Genomic DNA, 20120 nt, shown 5'->3' on the forward strand with positions numbered 1-20120 from the left:
TAATTAAAACTGTAATTAATGCCATCCTACCATAATCATTCTTATTTTTGCTGACTGCATATTGAAAGAACTTCCTGAGATTTTTTTTGGCTTCATTAGCTACTACTGCTCATATTGAACTTTTGCTACACTTGCCAACTGAGTTACCCTCCTTGCCTGTTCTTTGTATTCCTCATAGAATTGATTATTACCAAAGGTCAGAAGATTAAATAATCTTCTGACCTTTGGAATACATTTAGACATGGCTTCTATTAGATAGTTCTAGAATGTCGTCCAAGCAGCATGGATCTCCTTTCTACCCAACTCCTCATTCCATGCTAATAGCTCCAAGCTGTTTCCTGAGTTTGCTTACCATTGAATAAAGGATTAAACAAGAATATAATTTCTTGCCAACTTTTAATTTCTAATTTAAGCAAATGGAAAAAAATAAAATAAAATTCGATGAAGGGAATGCTAGTTTCTGTTGGTGACCTATAGAAATGCTGTAGGAAAATTTAAAGAATAAATAAAAAATATGGCAGGCCTACGTATAATGATAAGTGTCTGCTGGATTTCTGTTCAGGACATCAATTTTTCATTACAAGCACCATGTTTCTTACTGATTCCATTATTACTGATAATAATATCTTCAGGTTAGTCTAGATTGCAAGTTGGAAGTGATTGCCATCTAGTATTGGAAAAAAGAGCCTATAATATTTCAAAAACAGATGTAAAAGAAAGTTGTGAAAATAATCATAGTAAAAATAACTGATTTTTGATTTGAAGATTCAAAGATACAAATATTAATCTATAAAGTGAAAGAGGTTGAAAACAAAAACCAAACCTTAATTGACATTCAATTAGTTATATTCATAATAATGAATAATGATCATACTGAAAAGAAAAATTTTTTAAAAAGTGAAAGTTGAACAACTTTCAGACTACAGTGGCATCCCAGCCTCGACTCAAGTATACACATATTATTGGAGAAAAAATTGAGTTTTAAAATTACAAGAATCATACTTTTGTAATTTTAAAGCCTTATGGTCTGTAAATGTAACAGTTTCAGAACTTCATGGTGAATTCAAGAAGTTAAAAAGACAATCTGGAAAAAGAAGAAATGATACTGAAAGTCCCTGGCAAGTAGAGACACTGTCCTGAGAGAATAGAGAGAAAAATATCAGAATACTAAGCAGTGTTTGTAAAAGTAATGAAACACGAGTCATGGAAAGAATGTTGGCTGGTGGATGGGCTAATTAAAATTTATGTATAAAAACTATCTAATTTTGTAATGTTGCTCATGTTGGTTTGTGTCTTTGTATAAATACATATGAAAAAATAAAGTATATAAAAAAGAGTGAGAGAATGAATGTGAAAATAAGCTGAATGAATATAAACAAGCCATCCTGTACACAGGTGGTGCATTTTTTAATATATATATATGTATATTACACACACAACTAATCAAACCATATCTTAAATGCATTCTGTGTCTCTGCACTCATCATGCTTTCTGTCAATGCATTCCAATCACTCAAATTCTCCATTAAAAAAAAAGCCTGCTTCTCACTATCCTGCTTACACACTTATTCAGCTTCAAGGAATGACCTCTTGTTCTCCCTCCACATCTCTACTGTTCTATGAAAACCTCTTCTGTGTTAATTTAATAGTAACCCCCCTTACCATCTCATATGTCTTGTAACCTTCACCTTCTATCTGCTAGACTTTGCAAACCAATTTTCTTAAACTTTCTTCATACTCAACATTCCAGAGACCAGCATAGTCAATCACCTCTGGAACCTTTCCAGTATCTCTTCATCCTTTTCAAAACCAGGTGGCCAAATTTGTGCACAGTAGTCCATATGTGTCCTGATCAAGTCATTATATAATGGAACCGTAATATCCTTATTTCTACACGTCGGTGTCTTCTGTATCATTGCTATAATCTGCTGTGCTGTCAGACTATCAGTCATATTTTATTTGACTGTCTTCATTTTATCAGTTAGCATAGTGACTGTTTTAGCTGTATTCATTAATTGAATTTAGAAGAATAGTTCAGGTTTAAAGAGAAAGAAGGGGTTGGAGCCACTTGCTTATTTTTCTTGAGTTCTGTCCTGGAAGTTTTAGGCATGATCCTAATTCTTCTAGCTATAATTTTAGATAATTTTTAATTAAAGCCTTGAACTTCTTTTAATGTCTTTTATTGTTTTCTTTGATTTATAATATTTCTAATTTTCCATATATGGCATTTTATTTCAATTAGTAGGTAAAGGAGTTGAATTTTCATGCTTCCTTTCTAGGTATGTGTTGTAAATATAGTACTTGTTCCTTCCTCAGTGTTTCTTGTTGGGTGCAGAAGGCACAGTTTGCACATTTTCCATTTTTATGTTTACTGGTAGGATATTGTGCAGTATCCTCCAGTTAAAATTGTGTCTGGAGGGATAAGTGTACCTGAAATGGCAATTTTTCCATTTTTGCTTCTTTTTTTTTTTTTTTTGTCAGAGTGTGTCTATTGGATTGTTTCTAATTGCTTGTATTATGTCTTCTTTTTTAAGTTCTTGTTGTTTATTCTTTTTTGTGACAATAATAACCCCAGCAGAAAGCAGTTTGTGTAAATTTTTTTCCACAGGCATGATCTTCACCCCTACCCACAACTCAGACTAGGACAAAACCTTAAGCCCAATTACACCAGAAGCCAAGTTCTATATTCAAAAAAAAAAAAAAAAAAAAAAATTCCACCTCTTGGGGTGTACATGGACATTCTTTGCTCCATCTGTATTGTGCACTTATAAGATCAAAACTTGATTATTGGTCTGAAGTTTATGCTTCCTCCAGAGAGAGAGAGAGAGTACTGTCCTATGATTGTTGGGCCTTATCCACCATCAAGCCATAAGAATCACAACTGGAGGAGTGTTTTGAATTTCATCGATCCCTAGTCTATATGTCAATGCAACTACTTTCTCTGCTATATGCTACTAAAATAAAACCGGGCCATCCCTTGTGGCCAGTTATTTTTTGCTCAGTAGAAGAATCGGTATAACACTTATCAGACTGCCATGCAACTTGGTTTGTGATAAAAAAAGCACTCTTAGAAGTTGGATAGACAATATGACATCATTGAATATATATGGCATGGCATACATATATTCCACCATGCAAGTTTTCTTTCTGCAGGCTACCCAAATTCCCCCCCCCCCTCTTGTTGTCTACTAGCAGCTCTTTCAAGGTCATAGAATCAAATATTCTGATTTTGTGCTTGTTTATGCTGATAGTCCAAAATCAGAGGCCCTAGTCAGATCTTCTGCCATTTCTTCAATTCTTCTGATAGTTTCATTTCTTTTCAGTTGATGTTGATCATGCTGATGTTGAGTTAGGGTTTATTCCAGTAGATGACTTCTCTGTTCATCCTAGTTCCCTGATGCCCCTGCAGACAACAAATTTTATCATATTATTTTGATTTAAGCCAATAAGAATACAATTTTGTCAGCTAAATTCCAAACTTCCAGCTTATCCTCTTTTTTTCCATATCCAAAAAGATACCTACTATTGCACCTTCTCATGGTGCACCCCTACTAAAGGGGTGCACCATGAGAAGGCGAGGATTAGACAGGACAGAAGTGCTGGTTGGTTCTCCTAATTTCTTAAAAGGCTACATGAAGCTCTCTTTCCAGATATCCAGCTTTGGCCCTTTAAGCACCTGTTTAATGTATTTAAAAGTTTTCATTTTTGTAAATGCATTTATTAATCAAGATAGTCTTTTGACAAGTATTATGAATATGGATATCCCACTTATACTAGTCTAGATTATGAAGTATTACCATTGAAGGTAGGTTAATAGATCACATGATCGTTTATACATATACATTGAATGAACATAAATGATAGGATTTTTTTATACTACTTGTTATTATTGGAATACCAAATTTAGCATGCATCTTGGAAACCTTGCATACACTGCAGCTGGTATCTTATAATGTTATTAGAAATATTGTAGGATATAGTAATAATCTGAAATGCATTACTGAATTTATGATGTTTTTAAACTGCTTGCACACACTTCTTTATTAATTGTTATATGTATATATGTAGATTGCCAGCCAAGTAATTAATGAGCAGATGATGTCACTAGTTATGTCTCTTATGACTTCTTTAATGAGAATGCTAGAAGGTGCTGATTTAGCCAAGCAGGCTTATAGATTAAATGGGGTAAGTGTTTTTTTATTATAATGAACTATTGAAAATGCCTAGTTTTTCTTAATTATTAATTTCTTGCAAATAATTAAAACAGTAAATTAGAAACATAAATATATATAAAGTGCACCATCCAGCTTATTTGGGGACCATTATTGCATTTTAAATTTTCTGTTCTTATGCAGGATTTTTGTCTTATTCTACAGGAACTTGGTGTTCTATAAAGATGTTTAGCAAGGCCAGGTTGTTCAGGTTCAAGGTATTTGATATAAGATTTGTGCTTCTCACGATGGATATTGCATGAAAGGTCTTGAGAGTTTTCTTTAAATCATCATCCCAATCAGAGACATTGTCATTGAGATTATTAAGTTTATTAACATGGCTAACAGTGAATCAGAAGAGGGATCAGTAAATAGAATAATCATTGAGTGTTAAGGAAATCATCTTGTAATTTTTTTTTTTTTTTTTTTTTTAAATCCTGTACAATCACAGTCTTGCTTGCCTTTGTCTGCTTTGGTGATAAAATTATAGTCATTCTTTAAAGATTTAAGAGCTTTCAGTTCTGGAAATGAAAGAGTAGGAGGAAGTGATTTAGCTTTGAAGAGAATTTTAACATTCCCAAAGCAAATTTCTTTTGAATATTCTGGAAAGGAACAGAACATAAGCATTTATCTAGCTAATGAAAAAAAAAAGTGTCCATCAGTGGCAAGTTTTTAAGAGAAATGGCAAAATCATGACACTTACATGAAACCAAAATATCATCTTGAGTCATCAGCCAGATATATTAATGATTAATTTATTGAGGTTGCTGGTAAAACTAGAAGGAGAAGCCCTGAAACATCTGATAAGTAATTCAAATGTCTCTTGAGATTGTCACAATTAGTAGTAAAAACACCTTTTTAAGATACTGATGATATTTGGAAAATAATATTAATAAACTCCATCGACAAAAACAGATTCTAAAGTGTCTTTGATAGTACTGGTTTTATTTAAGGGTGCCAAAAATTTTTTGACTTCCTTGGTATCTTGTGCCCATTCTTTATGTTCACAGTTGTTCTTTAACTTGTGCCATGCAAGGTTTCTTTTAATTTTATGTTCTACAGATGACTTACTGCATAAAGAATTGCATTACATCACAAATGGTTTCAGCAAAGCTTTTATTAACAAAACTTTCAACAGCTATGGATTTCCTGTCCCTTCTGCTCGAGAAGAAATTACTGCATCCTATTTCCCTATGTTACAGAAATATCTGAATACACTGTAAAAATTTTGACGCCTCTCAACATCTATGTAGCATTTCATTCTGTCTTCTCATCTTTCTCTCTTAATCAAATGACAAGCTTTTTCACTTAATTTTCCAGGTGTCTATGATCTGTTGCTCCGATGACTAATCTTGTTTCGGACAGTTTGGAAGATTTGCTTTTGTCCATCATGAAGAACATAAACCTTATATCCGTTAACTTGAACCTGAACAATATGGCATTGCTGACATGCTATCTCTGCTAAACACAGAGTCCTTTTCGGAATAAGACAAAAATCCTGCATAAAAGCAGTTTCTTTATGAAATGTCATTATAAGGAAACTTGTGAAATATTACCACGGTCTAAACTTAAATAGATCTGATAGTCTATATTTATCTCCCTTATGGGAAATAGAGCATTTTCAGTCTGTTAACCTTTCATAATTTATTTATTTATTATTATTTTAAAATAGGAATTGGTTGACTGTTTGTTGCCTTATTAAAGCTACCTTGGCACTTTGTAGAATATTCTACAATTAAAATTATTTTATTTAACATACGTTATCCATTTCTTTTATTGCTAGTGTTTTGCATCATGGAACAATAACCTCTTTATCTCTAGACATCGGTGTCCTCTTACCGTTTGCCATAATCCATTGTGTCCTCTGATTTGTTGAAATGTAGTGCACTTAAAGTTTAAGTTATTGTCTCTCACTACTTCAGTTCACTTATTTTTTTTGGAATAGGTTGGATGTATGTTTGCTTGCACCACACATACACTAGGATAAGGTGTTTACCGAGTATAGAAGAGTCTTCTTCTTTGGCACTACAGCCCCATAGGGCCTTCGCCTCCCATTTTTGAGTTTCATAATTCACCACGAAGTGGGGTCGTTACCCCCCATGCTCAACCATGTGTAATTGTCTGTGAAGCATTGTGTTCTTAAGACCAGTTTGCCTGCTTTGCGGGAGGAAACACGCCAGATAAACTGGGGAGAAAAACCCTATTCATTCCCAAGACTGGCTAACTTGGCTATGTCTGAGAAAGATCCTTAGCTCCTCATGTCAGTGACGAGAATCGAACGCAGGACACTCCTTTCCCAGGCATATGGTTATGGTTGCAGAGTGTGTAACCACTTGGCTAACTGTGCGGATAGAAGATTCTAGAGATGATATATGGCTGGTATTAGTTCTGGAGCATACCATTTGAGTACAGTTGGAGAGATACCATCATACCAGAATGACTGAATGAACTTTTACAAATTAAAGATGCCAAGAAATTATATACTTGGTTTAATCCTTTATCCAAGTGTAAGCAAACAAGTTTGCACCTGAACTAGTTTCAGGACTGGGGCAACTCGTATAAAGAAGCTGACTTCACATCACTTGCCTTAGTATCCCATAATGCAAAGCACATATCCTTACTCGAAACTGATCTGGGTATTGACCCTTCCCATAATGCACTGCATTATACATACCCATAAGGATATGTGCTTTGCATTATGGGATACTAAGGCAAGTGATGTGAAGTCTTAGCTTCTTTATACGAGTTGCCCCAGTCCTGAAAATCGTTCAGGTGAAAACTTGTTTGCTTACACTTGTATAAAGGATTAAACCAAGTATATAATTTCTTGGTATCTTTAATTTGCAGTATAATCAAAGTGGAAAAACTTCCAAATTACTTTTTAGTATCTAAAAAAGTTTAGATACTAAACTTTTTTTTAGATACTTTTTTAGACACAGGAAACGTATAGTGTTGTTTCTGGTATGGTAAGAGACAATTTGTCTTGATCATTTCTGCAGAAGTTGGAGGAGAAGAGTGATCAGCTGTATCTTTAGCTACTTTAACAGTAGTTTTAACATCTGGATAAGAGAGAGAAAAAGAGAGAGAGAGATTGAAACACAGGTGAGTATGAGTTGTATCCAATGCCTTTTGCAAGAAACTAGAATGCGTGACTTCCCTGTGGACAGGATGCAAATTTTCTGATTTTGGCTCTTATGAAGTGAGATTTGGATTTGCTGACAGTTGTTTTTCATCTATTGCTTGCCTGATACTGAGGACTTGTCCAAATACTGAGTATGGGACTGTTATTCTTGTTGCAAGCTATCTGTGGTAAGGTTTTTCTTCAACCACTTTGGTACAACTTTTGGTGAACCAAAGCTTGGAAAGTGGACGAGAATTTTAAATAGAATGGGAAATAAATGTCTTAATATTAGCCAGTAGGGATAAGTTCTGTGACTCACTTAGAACAGATGTTGGTTAGAGTGGTTGGAGGAAAGGCTTTCTGTATGAGAGGAAAAGTGCATAGGACTGTGATTTGAGTTACTTACTAAGAGGAAACATGATCTCTACAGTATATCTGGAATGAAAACTGGTCAATATACTTTAACATATATATATATATATATATTTTAAACCTGGTTTTACTCCATTTCCCAAGTAAGCAAACAGACAAATAAGTCAAGTTTGCGTCTGCACGTAATGCAAGTCTAGCTGACCCTGCAGGTAGTGCAAGACCAAGGTAACTCATGGTAAACGTAGAATAAGCTCTGATCACTAATCTTAATATTTACCCATAATGCAAAGCACATCTCCTGGAGGAGATGTATGATGCTTTGTATTAAGGGCAAGGGGCCACTACACAGACCAGTTTCGACCTTTATTGAAGTCGAATGGGAGTTCATGCCTTTCATCACTGGCCTCTTTAGATTTAAAAAAAGTTGTGCTGAGAGTCAGCTTGATAGTGAGAGAGGAGAAGGAAGATAGAGTGGATAGTAGTAGATAGTTAAAAGAGGCCTCAGTCGATCTACTTGGCCTGACTTAAATGCCAGCACCAAGCAGATCTCCGACATTATCTCCCTCCATCCGTTCTCCGGCCAGCCACCTCTTCAGATGTCTGGCCGATGAAAGAAGTGAAAAAACAAATGCAGGAAGACACACATAAACAGAAACAACAAAGGAGCTAGAACACGCATAAACAGAACAACAAAAGTCAGTGAATTAACAGAAAAACTACTGCAAGAACAGGGGAAGAGCCTGGCCCGAGTGATGCAGCCCGCAAGGAGCTGCACCGCCCCGCTGTAAGCCTTTGCCGCTCGGGTTCTCAGGTCTGCCCCCTCCTATGTGGATTAAGCGTGAACATACAGAAACAGAACCAAGAAACGTAGAAGGGGCTTTTTTTTTTTTTTTTTTTTTTTTCCTCCTCCTCCTCTCTGGCAGATCGATACTAGGAGTCGACTGACTTGTTAGGCGAGGTTTAAATCCTCCTGCTGTCTATTGTTGTGAGTTTTAATGATGAGATCTGCTAATTTGTCTCCACGGACGTGGTTTAGCATGTAGAGGCCTCTGTGCAGTGCTAGTCCCACGTCGTCCTCTGCATCGATAAGACCAATGATCTTTTCAGGAGTGATTTCATCTATATTATCGACAAACACGTCGTTCCATTCTGCACTGACGACTCTTGGCCCGTTTTGTCCTGTGAGTATCAGTTGAATGTCTCCGAATGTTTCTATTGCTTTTTGTAGTCTCGCCTCCTCCTCGGGGAAATCTTTTAAGAGATGCAATATAGGTGCATTGGCCTTTGCGTGAGGGAACTTTGTGGGTTCTGAAGTTGACTTTATTTTTCCAACTTCAGCTGGTTTTGGTTTTTTTATATTTACTTCTTCAGGGCTGGCTGGCCTCTTTTGTGTGCTTTCTGCATTGTTGATTTCCATATCTACTGCCTCCGTGTCCTCATCTATTGTGACTGCAGTGATAGTTCCTTTTTGTTGGTGCTGCTGGTTATTTTCGGTTGCTGCATTTGTAGTGGCGGTTTGTTTGGTGGCTGGTTCTTTTGTAGGTTTCTCTATTGGTGTATTCGGCAGTGTTTCAGATGTGGCGGCATGATTCTTTCTTGTTGTTCCCTCATGCGCGGCCTTCAGGGTAGGGAACTCATTCGGTTCTGCGCCAATGACATTTTTGGCTGTTGCTTCTGTGTTGGGCATAATACTGCCCCCAATTTTTCGGCCAGGTTTCTGTCCGGACAGGTGTCCACCTTATGGCCATTAGTGCCGCATTTTAGACATGCTGACTGGCACTGTGCTACTGTATGGCCCGCCGTTAGGCAGTTCTTGCATATTAACTTCGGGCACTGGGCCCCTAGATGAGTGAGGGCGCCGCATCTAAAGCATTGCCTCTTTACTCCTGGGTAACTCACCATTACCCTGGCCGATCCTATCTTCACGAAATTCGGAATTTCTGCCTTCATCATGATGGAAAAGGTGACTTCACCAGATTTCCATTGTGGGATCTCAGCGTCCGTGCCAATTTCGATATCCCGAACAGCTCCCCATTTCGAGAATACTTTAGTTATGATGTCATTGTCTTCTTCTAAGTATTCAAGCGGAAAACGATCTATTCTTACTCTTTTGACAAAGCTTCCTACCACAAAAGGTTGAAAAATTTTTGCCTCGCACTCGACTCCTTTCAGAAGTTTTTCTCTAGTTGCAGCGTCTTTGCATACAACTTGAAACCTTCCCCCCCATAAGGGGTGAAACCGGAAATATTGTCTGCCCCGACGCAGTCAATAATAGCCCTCGCAAACATCCTCTGGTGAATACCAGTATCTATTTCGAACCCGAGGGTTCTTACCCTCGGCAAAACCGAAGACATTATTTAACGAAAGAAAGGAAGAAGACTTTCCAAGGATAGTCTATTCCTATAAAATAGCGGAATGCCGTGTATAGGCCTAAAAAAAACCACAAAAAGAACAAAGGAATCTTACCAAGGCAGGACTTCAATCGGAGCTCTCTTTTCGGTTCTCCTAAACTGTTGCTGGAATCCGCTGGAACAGGTTTGAAGAAGGACTGGAACATGGAGCTTTCTCTCAGGGCTGCTGAAAAAAGGTCTCATCAGTGGGAGCCAGGCTAAAAATACCAAGATTTTAGTAATACAGAGCTTATAAGTATTTTACCAGAATAAGTTACCATAAGGTGTTTTAACCTTATTAAATAAAAATCTCAGGAGGAGATATAAATGTAGAAAGTATTTTACCTTGGGTATAATAAATGTTAAAGATACCAAGCTATTTTAAACCTGGTTTTACTCCAGCTTGGTATCTTTAACATTTATTATATCCAAGGTAAAATACTTTCTGCATTTATATCTCCTTCTGAGATTTTTATTTAATAAGGTTAAAACACCTTATGGTAACTTGTTCTGGTAAAATACTGCAGTGTGTAATTTGGACAGCAAAGGTGGACTGTAGATGCAATTTGGGTTTCTGTCAAGAATGAGTCTTATCTGGGCTGTAAATGATTGTGTAGATCACTTATGTTGTCATTTATGCCATGGATATTGATGAAGTAGATGTGAAAGTGATTTCTATAGGGATTATGGTATGTTTTGTACATTGTATTTGATTTGTAATTTTTGTTGAAATAGATTTTCTTTGGAGATTTATTTCAGTCATAGTGACATTCTCATTGTGTGTTGTACATTTCATTTTTGGTTCAGAGTTATATGAATCAAGAATGAAAAATAGAATGGGGACATGCAGTGAGAGGAGAGAGAGACTCCTGGACATGATACCATACAGCGAGTGACCACTCTTCATGGCACATGTTAGGAAATAATTATGCTTGATTACTTTTGGAATATAAGGGTCATTTAAAATGTTTCAGCACACCAACTCCTATTGTTAAACCAAACATTTATATAATAAAATATATTTACAGACCTTCAAATTCATTTATATTAACTTCAATGAACACTTCACATCCATGTAATTATTGATGTGTAAACATCAAGGCTGGTTCAGTAGTTAATGCTGTCTGATGTTTTTATAATTATTTTATTCCTATCTGCAGACCTTTTATGTTCACAATTAGTGAACATAAAATGTCTGCAGATAAATCAGGTCACTTGAGCAGAAACTTCACCAATGATTGTGAAACATTTTCCATGGATGTGCTTTCAACTAAGGAAACAGATCAGAGTCTGGAGGACTTGTGTTAGGACAATGGAGATGTTAGGATGCACTTGCCATTCATACATACTTTCCATAAAATCAGATACTCTACCCTGAAACATGCATGATTTTAATTTTTATAGTTGAGAAGGAGGTAGAAATCTTTGTGTATGTGACTCACAGATTGGGAAGCTCTGCTGTAGATAATGTGATAGCCTTAAAACATGGTGTTGTCACCATGTTGTAGTAATGACAACTGCCAAAAGACTGCACATGTGTATGATATTCAACTTTTGGTAATGTTATGAGCATTATATTTTTACGTTGTTTTAAGAAGCTTGTTCTTTCTTTATTTATTTATACAGTCAGCTGTCACTACAGTTAACGCATGGTGAATTTTTTGCTATAGTTAATTTTCTGTAGAAAATTCTCTATAGCAAACCAATGGATTTCTTAGAATTAATTTCATTAATTCTTAGAAAGCCTAAGTCTGGACTTTTTGGTGGTTTATTACAGTGAGTTCACTATAATGGCACTTGCTGGAGAATTAAGTAATGAAGGCTAAATATTCTCAATGAAATTAGCTTTTTAAAACTTTCAAAAATCAGGAAAATAAAGGTGGATATAATCATAATTATATATTAGTTTTCCTTTTCTTAATTCATTTTTGATGTTATAACTTTTCAAAAGAATAACAAAATTTAAACGTAATCCCTCAGGACCTGCGTGCATTAGCCCTGGTATTTTCATTGGAAAAGCCAACGGAAGTGCCAGAAGAATTTTGCAAGATGATGAGCAGTTTGATTGAGCACTGTGAAGAAATAGCACAGGCTGAAAGTACTTCACCTGCAAACAGTAGCTCTACTTCTGTTAGTACTAAAGTAGAAGAACAGGGAAATAGTAAGCATGATTTTAATTTTTATAGTTGAGAAGGAGGCAGAAATCTTTGTGTATTCATATAAAGTTTACATGTACTGTAATTCTTTGGCTAGTTATGCAATATTGAATAATTTGTTTATTATTTTGTACAGTTATCTCTGCCAATAATTTCATGTTAATAATATATCATGCCTTTAGAGAAATTTATCATGCCAAAAGAGAAATCTGTAGTAATATATTTGTGACTATATATACCAGGGGTTCCTTCCCTGATCATTTTAACAATATTTGGGCTTAGATCAGCAGTTCTGAACCATTTGAAAGCAGATTCCTGTTTTAGTTTGGGGTGGGGTGGGGGGGAGACTTGAGGAGGAGATTCAAGTTAACTAATTTTATCTTAAATTATTGGCTATGTTTTTGCATCCAGTATTAAAGTACTGGAATAAGTCTTATGAAGAATGTATATCAGCAAAAAAATAAATAAAATAAAATAAACTTGATTTTTTTTTAATATGTAATTACAATAACTTAAAAACAACTTTAATTTTTAGTTAGCGTGTGAGTTGATATTGTTTGACTGAAACAAGTTCAGAAATCTTTGGCTCAGTTTTGCTAACTTGCACTCTCAAATATATTTCAAAAACTCCCAAATATACTTTCAAACTATATTATTCTAAATAGATTCTATTTGTAATAATCCAGCTTTAGTTGGATTTTTATGAATGGAATTAGTAACTGTATAAATTCCATTTCCATCTTGCCATGTGCCCTTTCCTCCATTCAGTCTATATCTCCATAGTTGAAGTCTCCAATGATAACTGCTGGACCTGCACTCATTGTACTGATCTGCTGATGCATGGCATCCACATCTTCCTCTGGACTTGCAGTCTATAGCAGCAACCAACAATATATTTTGTCCTGTTGGTCTCTATTTCACACCACATAGCCTTAAATGAACCATTTCTCTCAGATTTAAAATCCTCATTACCTCTATTTTTGTTGGTTGAAGGTTTTCAGCTATCATAAGTAATAACTCTCTTCCCATCCTGTTCCCTCTATCCTCTCTGAAAAGTATCCCTTACATTATATTCCTGTAATTGTATCATTTTCTGTCAATCAAGTCTCACTGATGCCAATATTTTTGGCCTAGTCAAGCTGACCAATGAAAAAATCTTTTCCTTTATTTGTGATACTTATAGCATTCATGTACATGCATTTCAACCCCCCCCACACACACATACAACACAAGGCACATTCAAATTCAGAAACCTGGAAAATTGCACCCAGCAATTCATGGTCATTGCTGCTCTTGCATTCATTTGTTCTCACATTCATATTAATGCTAATATTTAAAAAAGGAAGCAAAATCTGAATCCAAAACCTATTTAGGAATGAATTTACTGTATACTATCTTAAAATGTGTATAATAATTATCAAAGAAGAATTAGAATCAAAAGCAGCAATAATGACCATAAATGTCTGGGGTGCAATTTTCAGGTTTCTGAACAAGGATTCCATAAAGGAAGATTTGTTATAAATCAAATAACAGAAAAATCAATAGAATTTAACCAACACACACACACACACACACACACACACACACACACACACACACACACACACACACACACACACACACACACACACACACAAATGAATGTGTTATAAACTATCAGAACACAAATATACAGAAAATCCTCATAAAAATAGGGATCATACAAGGCAGTTCTTTAAGTCTATGTTTATTTAACATAATCATGAGTAAAATAACAGAATTTAAGAAACAGAAATTAAATAGAATAAAAATTAAAAAAGAAAATTTAGATTTGGTTGGATATGCAGCTGTTTTAGCATACAAATATCAACAGAGAAATCAAAAACAATGATAATTGCAAAAGAACCAATCGCATGTAAATTAGAACTAAATGAAAAAATACTGGAACAGGTGATAAAATTTAAATACAAGGAATAACTGTGAACAGTGAAAATATAACACAGGATGAAGTAAAAGCTTAATTCCTGAAGGCAAATGAAATATCAGGATATCTAAATTCAGCTATAAGGAAAAATAAAGATCTAACAAAAGAAACAAAAGTAAGAATATATAAATCAGTTAGTCTGGCCAATATTGAAAAACATCAAAAATACAACAGATAAATACAATATGCAGCATGAACAACTAAGCAAAATAGTCAACAAAACAGAATTTGATAGAGTAAAATTTGTGATTTATGATGAATGTTAACTACACTCCATATACACATGGATAAGAAAATATTCAAATGGAATCAGCACAGTGGTGCGCTCAGGATTTAATCTTGGAGGGGGTCGAGCACTCAAGATTTAATCTTGGGGAGAGCTGAGTTGAGTAGATGATTTGAGAATACACACTATGCAATGCATACGACCTATGACTGAGCACCTGCAGTGATCGCCAATATATGATACCCATAATCTCTGCCTGGCTCGGGCAAACAAAGTATCACCTGAGCACTACTTTGTTCACCTTGTGTTCACAACGGCTGTGATTTCCAAGAGCCAGAAGGTATTCCCACCTTATGTGACTGTTAATTCATAAGTAGTATAGAAATAGAAGACACGAAACAACATAAATAAATAAAAAAAAAAAGAATTTTAATTAGGAAAAGATTTTTGGAAAATTTTCTAGTCTTTTTTCCTTTTTCTTTTTTTTTTTGGGGGAGGGGCCTTGGTCCCCTCCCTGGGTGCACCAATGAATCAGCATGTTAATGGACTGGCCTAAAAAGAATAATTAAGCTAGCAAGAGACTGGAAACTATGAAAAGACCAGATGGTACACCGAAAAAACAATGGACAAACCATCTGCATTGAAGTATTGGAAATACAACAAGCTGAAGCTTGAAGCAAGAAGAAGAATATCGTTTGTCCCAGGGAATGGTTAGACACTTGCTTGGTTTTATCCCTAACACCTCTAGTTTCACTGAATTTGCATTTCCAACCTCTCACTAAATGGCATTCTCTCAAAACATCTAACTCCAAAGCCATTCAAATGGAGTCCATCAGACATATACCAGTCCTTTCATCCATCGAATTCACTTCATACATCTATCAATTGCACACCATTCCTCCTGTACAATTTGGCTCATTAGCAATCATTACCCTTTTTTCTCAATTCAGTCTTCGCATACTGAGGCAACAGATTTACAATCTTTATTCTTTCTCACTCTTCATTTTCATTTCTTTCAACAGCTGTTTCACATCTCTCTCTCACATTACATATTTCTCACCTTTCAAATCATTTTTGCCTGCCAAAACAATCAACTCTTTCACTTCTCCTTTCTGTAACCTGAAATCTTTACTAACATCCTTGATCGTTGCGCCTGGGAATCATGTTTTTGCCACTTTCTCATTAAGTATGCCTCTTACCATTGAATTTCCATATAATATCCTCTCATTTTCTCACATTTGTATATTTTTCCCATTCATTTTTTTCTTTTATTCTCTCTCCTGCTGTACCACCATGCCAATTGTTTCTCCAGTCACTCGAGCACACTTTTCATCTTACGAAGGACTCCATATAAGCATACTATTTCTCTCCTCACTGTCACCTTGTCATCCACATTACTTTCAACCAATTCTCACTAACCCCTTCCTCCTACATTTTCTACAACACTTTCACTATCCTGCCTTACATCACTAATATTAGTTACTTCATTCTTTCACTTTCGATACAGTTTACATTTGTTGCTCTTACTCACAAAACATTTCTGACACACACACACTCTTTCCTCACTCTCACTTTCATACCACAAACTATTCACTCTTGGTGATGAACACATTGAATATACACTACATTGCATGAAATTCCTCATATTGAAATCATTAAATATCAAAGTTTTGGTCACTGTTTTTCTCATACACATCGGTGTTATGTAGAACACTTTTTAAACAATATTGTATAATAAGATTCACAATTAATACGTTCACTTCGGGAAGTGTTTTGTATGTTTATCATACCAGCAAGACTTCTCATTACTGTTTGTGTGCTGCTTCTGCGTTGTACAGACAGCATGAACTGATACAAAGTTTATACAACATGTTAGATGCAAATCTTTCGGTAAAATTTTATTGCCACATTGGGATGGCAGGTGGCCTCACTGCCAGAAGGTTTATGCGGCATATTAGTTGCAACTCTTTTGGTAGAATTTTAATTGAAGTTGGCATTTGTGATCTGTCTTAATGGCATCGAAAATTTCAAATGCAATTGAGGCAAACACTTATTTCATGTAATTGAAAAGTTGGACAAATGTTAGGACAATTGTTTTTAGTTAGATGTTGTGTTTGGCGGTACAACAAATGGTTTTGCTTGAGTCTATGCATCATAGTTTCTGTTGCAGGGGACATGTGATTCATTAGGTAGTGCTATTTTTATTCCAGTTTGTCTAATTGCACTATTTGTTAACAAATATATTACACAGAATGCAAATGTCTCTGTACCTTATTCAGTGATACAATAAAATTTTTTACTAAATAATTTAAGGAAATTACAACATCAACTAGGATATACATTACAATAATATATATAGATATAGATATATATACAGAATACAATATAGATACAATAAAATTACTTATTTTTCTTGCATTTGCAATATAGTGGCTGTTAATGATTTATATTTCACAAACAAATCCCTTTCTTTCTTTTTGTTCATAATTTTTTCAACCAGTAATGCTCAGGTATGGAGATATAAAAGTTTTATAGTGGCTGCACTGCATAATTCAGAAGGCCTGGACAGATGGTCGGATTCTGGATGATTGGAGTAAGAGCACTCATAGTACCCATCCATAAAAAGGAAAATAAAACTGAATGTGAGAATTACAGAAGTATTTCCCTACTGAGCATTCCTGGTAAGATTTATGCAAAACTTAAGAAATAACTAAGAAGGATTGTGGAAGGGATGCTTGGTGAAAAGCAAACTGGATTCAGACTTAAATAGAGGTTATCAGGATCAGATTTTCACTTTAAGACATATAGTTGGAAATCACGGAAATTTAAGCAGGATCTGTATTTAATTTTTGTAGATCTGCAAAAGGCATAGGACAAGGTGCCAAGAGGAAAGCTATTCAAAACACTACAGTTATATGGTGTAAATGGGACATTATATCAAGCAATACTTATTCTAAATTTGAGTTAAGTCAGCAGTTAGAATTGAAAGAGATACAAGAATATGGTTTATTATTATTATTATTATGGGCAACTCCAAGGAGGCGACAGACTCGAGGGAGGCCCTAACATCATGTCAAGAACAACTATTTGACATTCACAGTATCTATCATACCTAGCCTTGAGCTCATTCACAGTCATGGCACCCACAACAGAATCTGGCAGCTTATTCCACTCATTCACCACTCTCCAAGTAAAAAACCTAGCTCTAACAGACCTGCCAACCACATTCTTGCCCAGCTTCCATGTATGGCCCCTAGTTCTCCCACCACCAGTCCTATTCTCAAAAATATCTTCTGAATTAATCTTATAGAAATCCTTCAGTAATTTGAATGTCTCAATCATATCACCCCTTTTCTGCCTATCAACCAATTTCTGCAACCCACAAATCTTCAACCTGTTCTCGTAAGGTTCATTCCATAGACCCACTATCATCTTGGTCACTCGTCTCTGGATCCTCTCCACCTCCTCCCCATCAAGAAGAAACCCTGGTGCCCATATCTGGGCACAGTTGTCTAGATGGGGTCTTATCAAGCCTCGATACAGGGGAACATTAAAATTCTTTGTCTCTGCTTGTTAAAGTATTTTTCACCAACCAAGTGATTTGATGAGCTGATTTAGCCACTTTTGCGATGTGCCCCCTAAACTTCAACTCCCTATCCACCAACACTCCCAAATCCTAGCCTCATCAATCTCCTGGAATACGGTTCCACCAATGTGATATACTGCTGTTAATCTTTTCACCCCAAAATGACCTTACACTTTGCCAAATTAAATTGACATCCATTTTCCTTAGTCCAGTCCTCCAAACTATACAAATCATCTTGCAAAATTTTGACATCCTGTGCACTCACTATTGCCCTACCCAACTTTGCATCATCAGCGAACAAATGAACTGTTCCTCTCAGATCATTTCCTATATCGTTAATGAACAAATTGAAACGTAGTGGTCCAAGAACAGATCCCTGTAGCGCACCACTAGTCACTGGCCGTCTTTTGGACTCTACTCCTGAATAAACCACTCTCTAATATCTCTCCATCTCACCAACCCTATATCCATCCCCATATGCTGCAGTTTACTGATTAGAATTCCATGTGGCATCCTGTCAAAGGCCTTAGCAAGGTCCAGTAGAATCACTGTAAACCTATTACCCTTATCCAGTTCAGCTGTCACTGTGTTATAAAACGTGAGCAAGTTACTGAGGCATGATCTGCCCTTCACAAAACTATGTTGTCCCCCATACAGTATCCCATTTGATCTATTCAGTCCTGTATTTTTCTCTTGACTAATTTCTCCAAGACCTTGACAACGATTCCTAATATGCTAATTGGTCGGTAATTTACAACAGCAGTCTTGGAACCTCCTTTATGCAGTGGAACTACTTTCCACCCCATCAGGACTAACCCAGACCCGAGACTCAAATTAAACAAAATGGTCAAGGGCACTGACAGTTCTTTAGCTGCTTCATGTATGAAACGATTTGGTATACCATCCAATCCCACAGATGTATTGACATTGAGGTTTTGTAATAGACTATTCAACTCCACTTCATTGATCACAGTTCCCGTATAATCTATTGGTTCGTTCATTCCTGCAATGTCACCACCTGGATGATATATTTTTTCTTTTCCTTGCAGCATTTTGAAAAAACTCTTTGGGATTCTCTTTAGCCTGCATGGCTAATGTTCTTTCATAATCTGTTTTTGTTTTTCTTACCACACTCGTTACCCTTCTGGCTTGCGCTTTATACCGTTCATGTGCCTGCCGGTCACCTTTCTCCTTAAATTCCCTCCATAGTTGTTTCTTTTTTTGCAGCTCACGCTTAATGGTGTTATTCATCCGTTTAACTCCTACTTGATTTATTATCAGACTCTAGGTATACAGTCAGCCATTGCCTCATGCAAACACTTCTTAACTGCCTCCTATGCACTATCAACATCTAGCCCTTGCATTTTTACATGCCATGGCACTGAACCAATCAAACTCCTAAGCTTGTCATACTTACCAGCCTCATAATTCCACATGTACACTGTCTTAATTGTAAATTCCACTCCTTTAGCCACCTCCCAAGTCAAGACCCTATGATCACTCTCTCACCAATTGGTGGCAACGTGGTCATATTCGTTACAGCCAAATTCTCAGATGCAATTACTAGGTCAAGCACTCTCTGACCCCTAGTATTTTCCATTACATGCTGTCGCAGATAGTTATCCCTTAATAACTGCATAAAATCCAATTCCTTCCTCCCATGTGTCCTCTCCTCCTTCCAATCAATGTTACCATAGTTGAAATCTCCCATAATAATTACCTTCCTTCCGCTCATTTCTTCTATTTGCTTATGTATACTATTTCCACCATCTATTCCATCACCTGGTCTATAGCAGCACCCAATTGTATATTTTGTTCTGCTATTTTCAATCTCACACCAAATAGCCTCAAATCCACTCTTTTCTATATCCTGCAGTTCCACTTCTATTCTCCTTGGCTGGAGCTCATCAGCTATCATCAACAATACTCCTCCCCCCATTTTATTCTCTCTGTCATTCCTGAACACACTATACCCCTCACATTCAATCCCACTAGCTATCTGTCAGCCATGTTTCACTAATGCCAATAACCTGTGGCCTGGAAGTGCCAACCAAGGCCAAAAATTCTTCCTTCTTGTTCCTAATACTTCTGGCAT

The 20120-nt window shown here is 36.1% G+C and overlaps 1 protein-coding gene across 1 annotated transcript in view; it reads left to right on the plus strand.

Moving 5' to 3' along the window:
• The window catches only part of puf (ubiquitinyl hydrolase 1 puf), a 1013305-nt gene that overhangs the window by 977235 nt on the left and 15950 nt on the right, over positions 1-20120 (plus strand). The window contains exons 74-75 of the mRNA XM_090399560.1: positions 4069-4185; positions 12075-12255. Of these exons, the coding sequence (XP_090255686.1) occupies positions 4069-4185; positions 12075-12255 (298 nt within the window). The remainder of the gene's footprint in view (positions 1-4068; positions 4186-12074; positions 12256-20120) is intronic.

The sequence above is a fragment of the Typopeltis vanoorti genome, chromosome 10 (genome assembly GCF_054136105.1).
Source record: "Typopeltis vanoorti isolate ZY-2024b chromosome 10, IOZ_Tvanoo_1.0, whole genome shotgun sequence".
Lineage (NCBI taxonomy): Eukaryota > Metazoa > Arthropoda > Arachnida > Uropygi > Thelyphonidae > Typopeltis > Typopeltis vanoorti.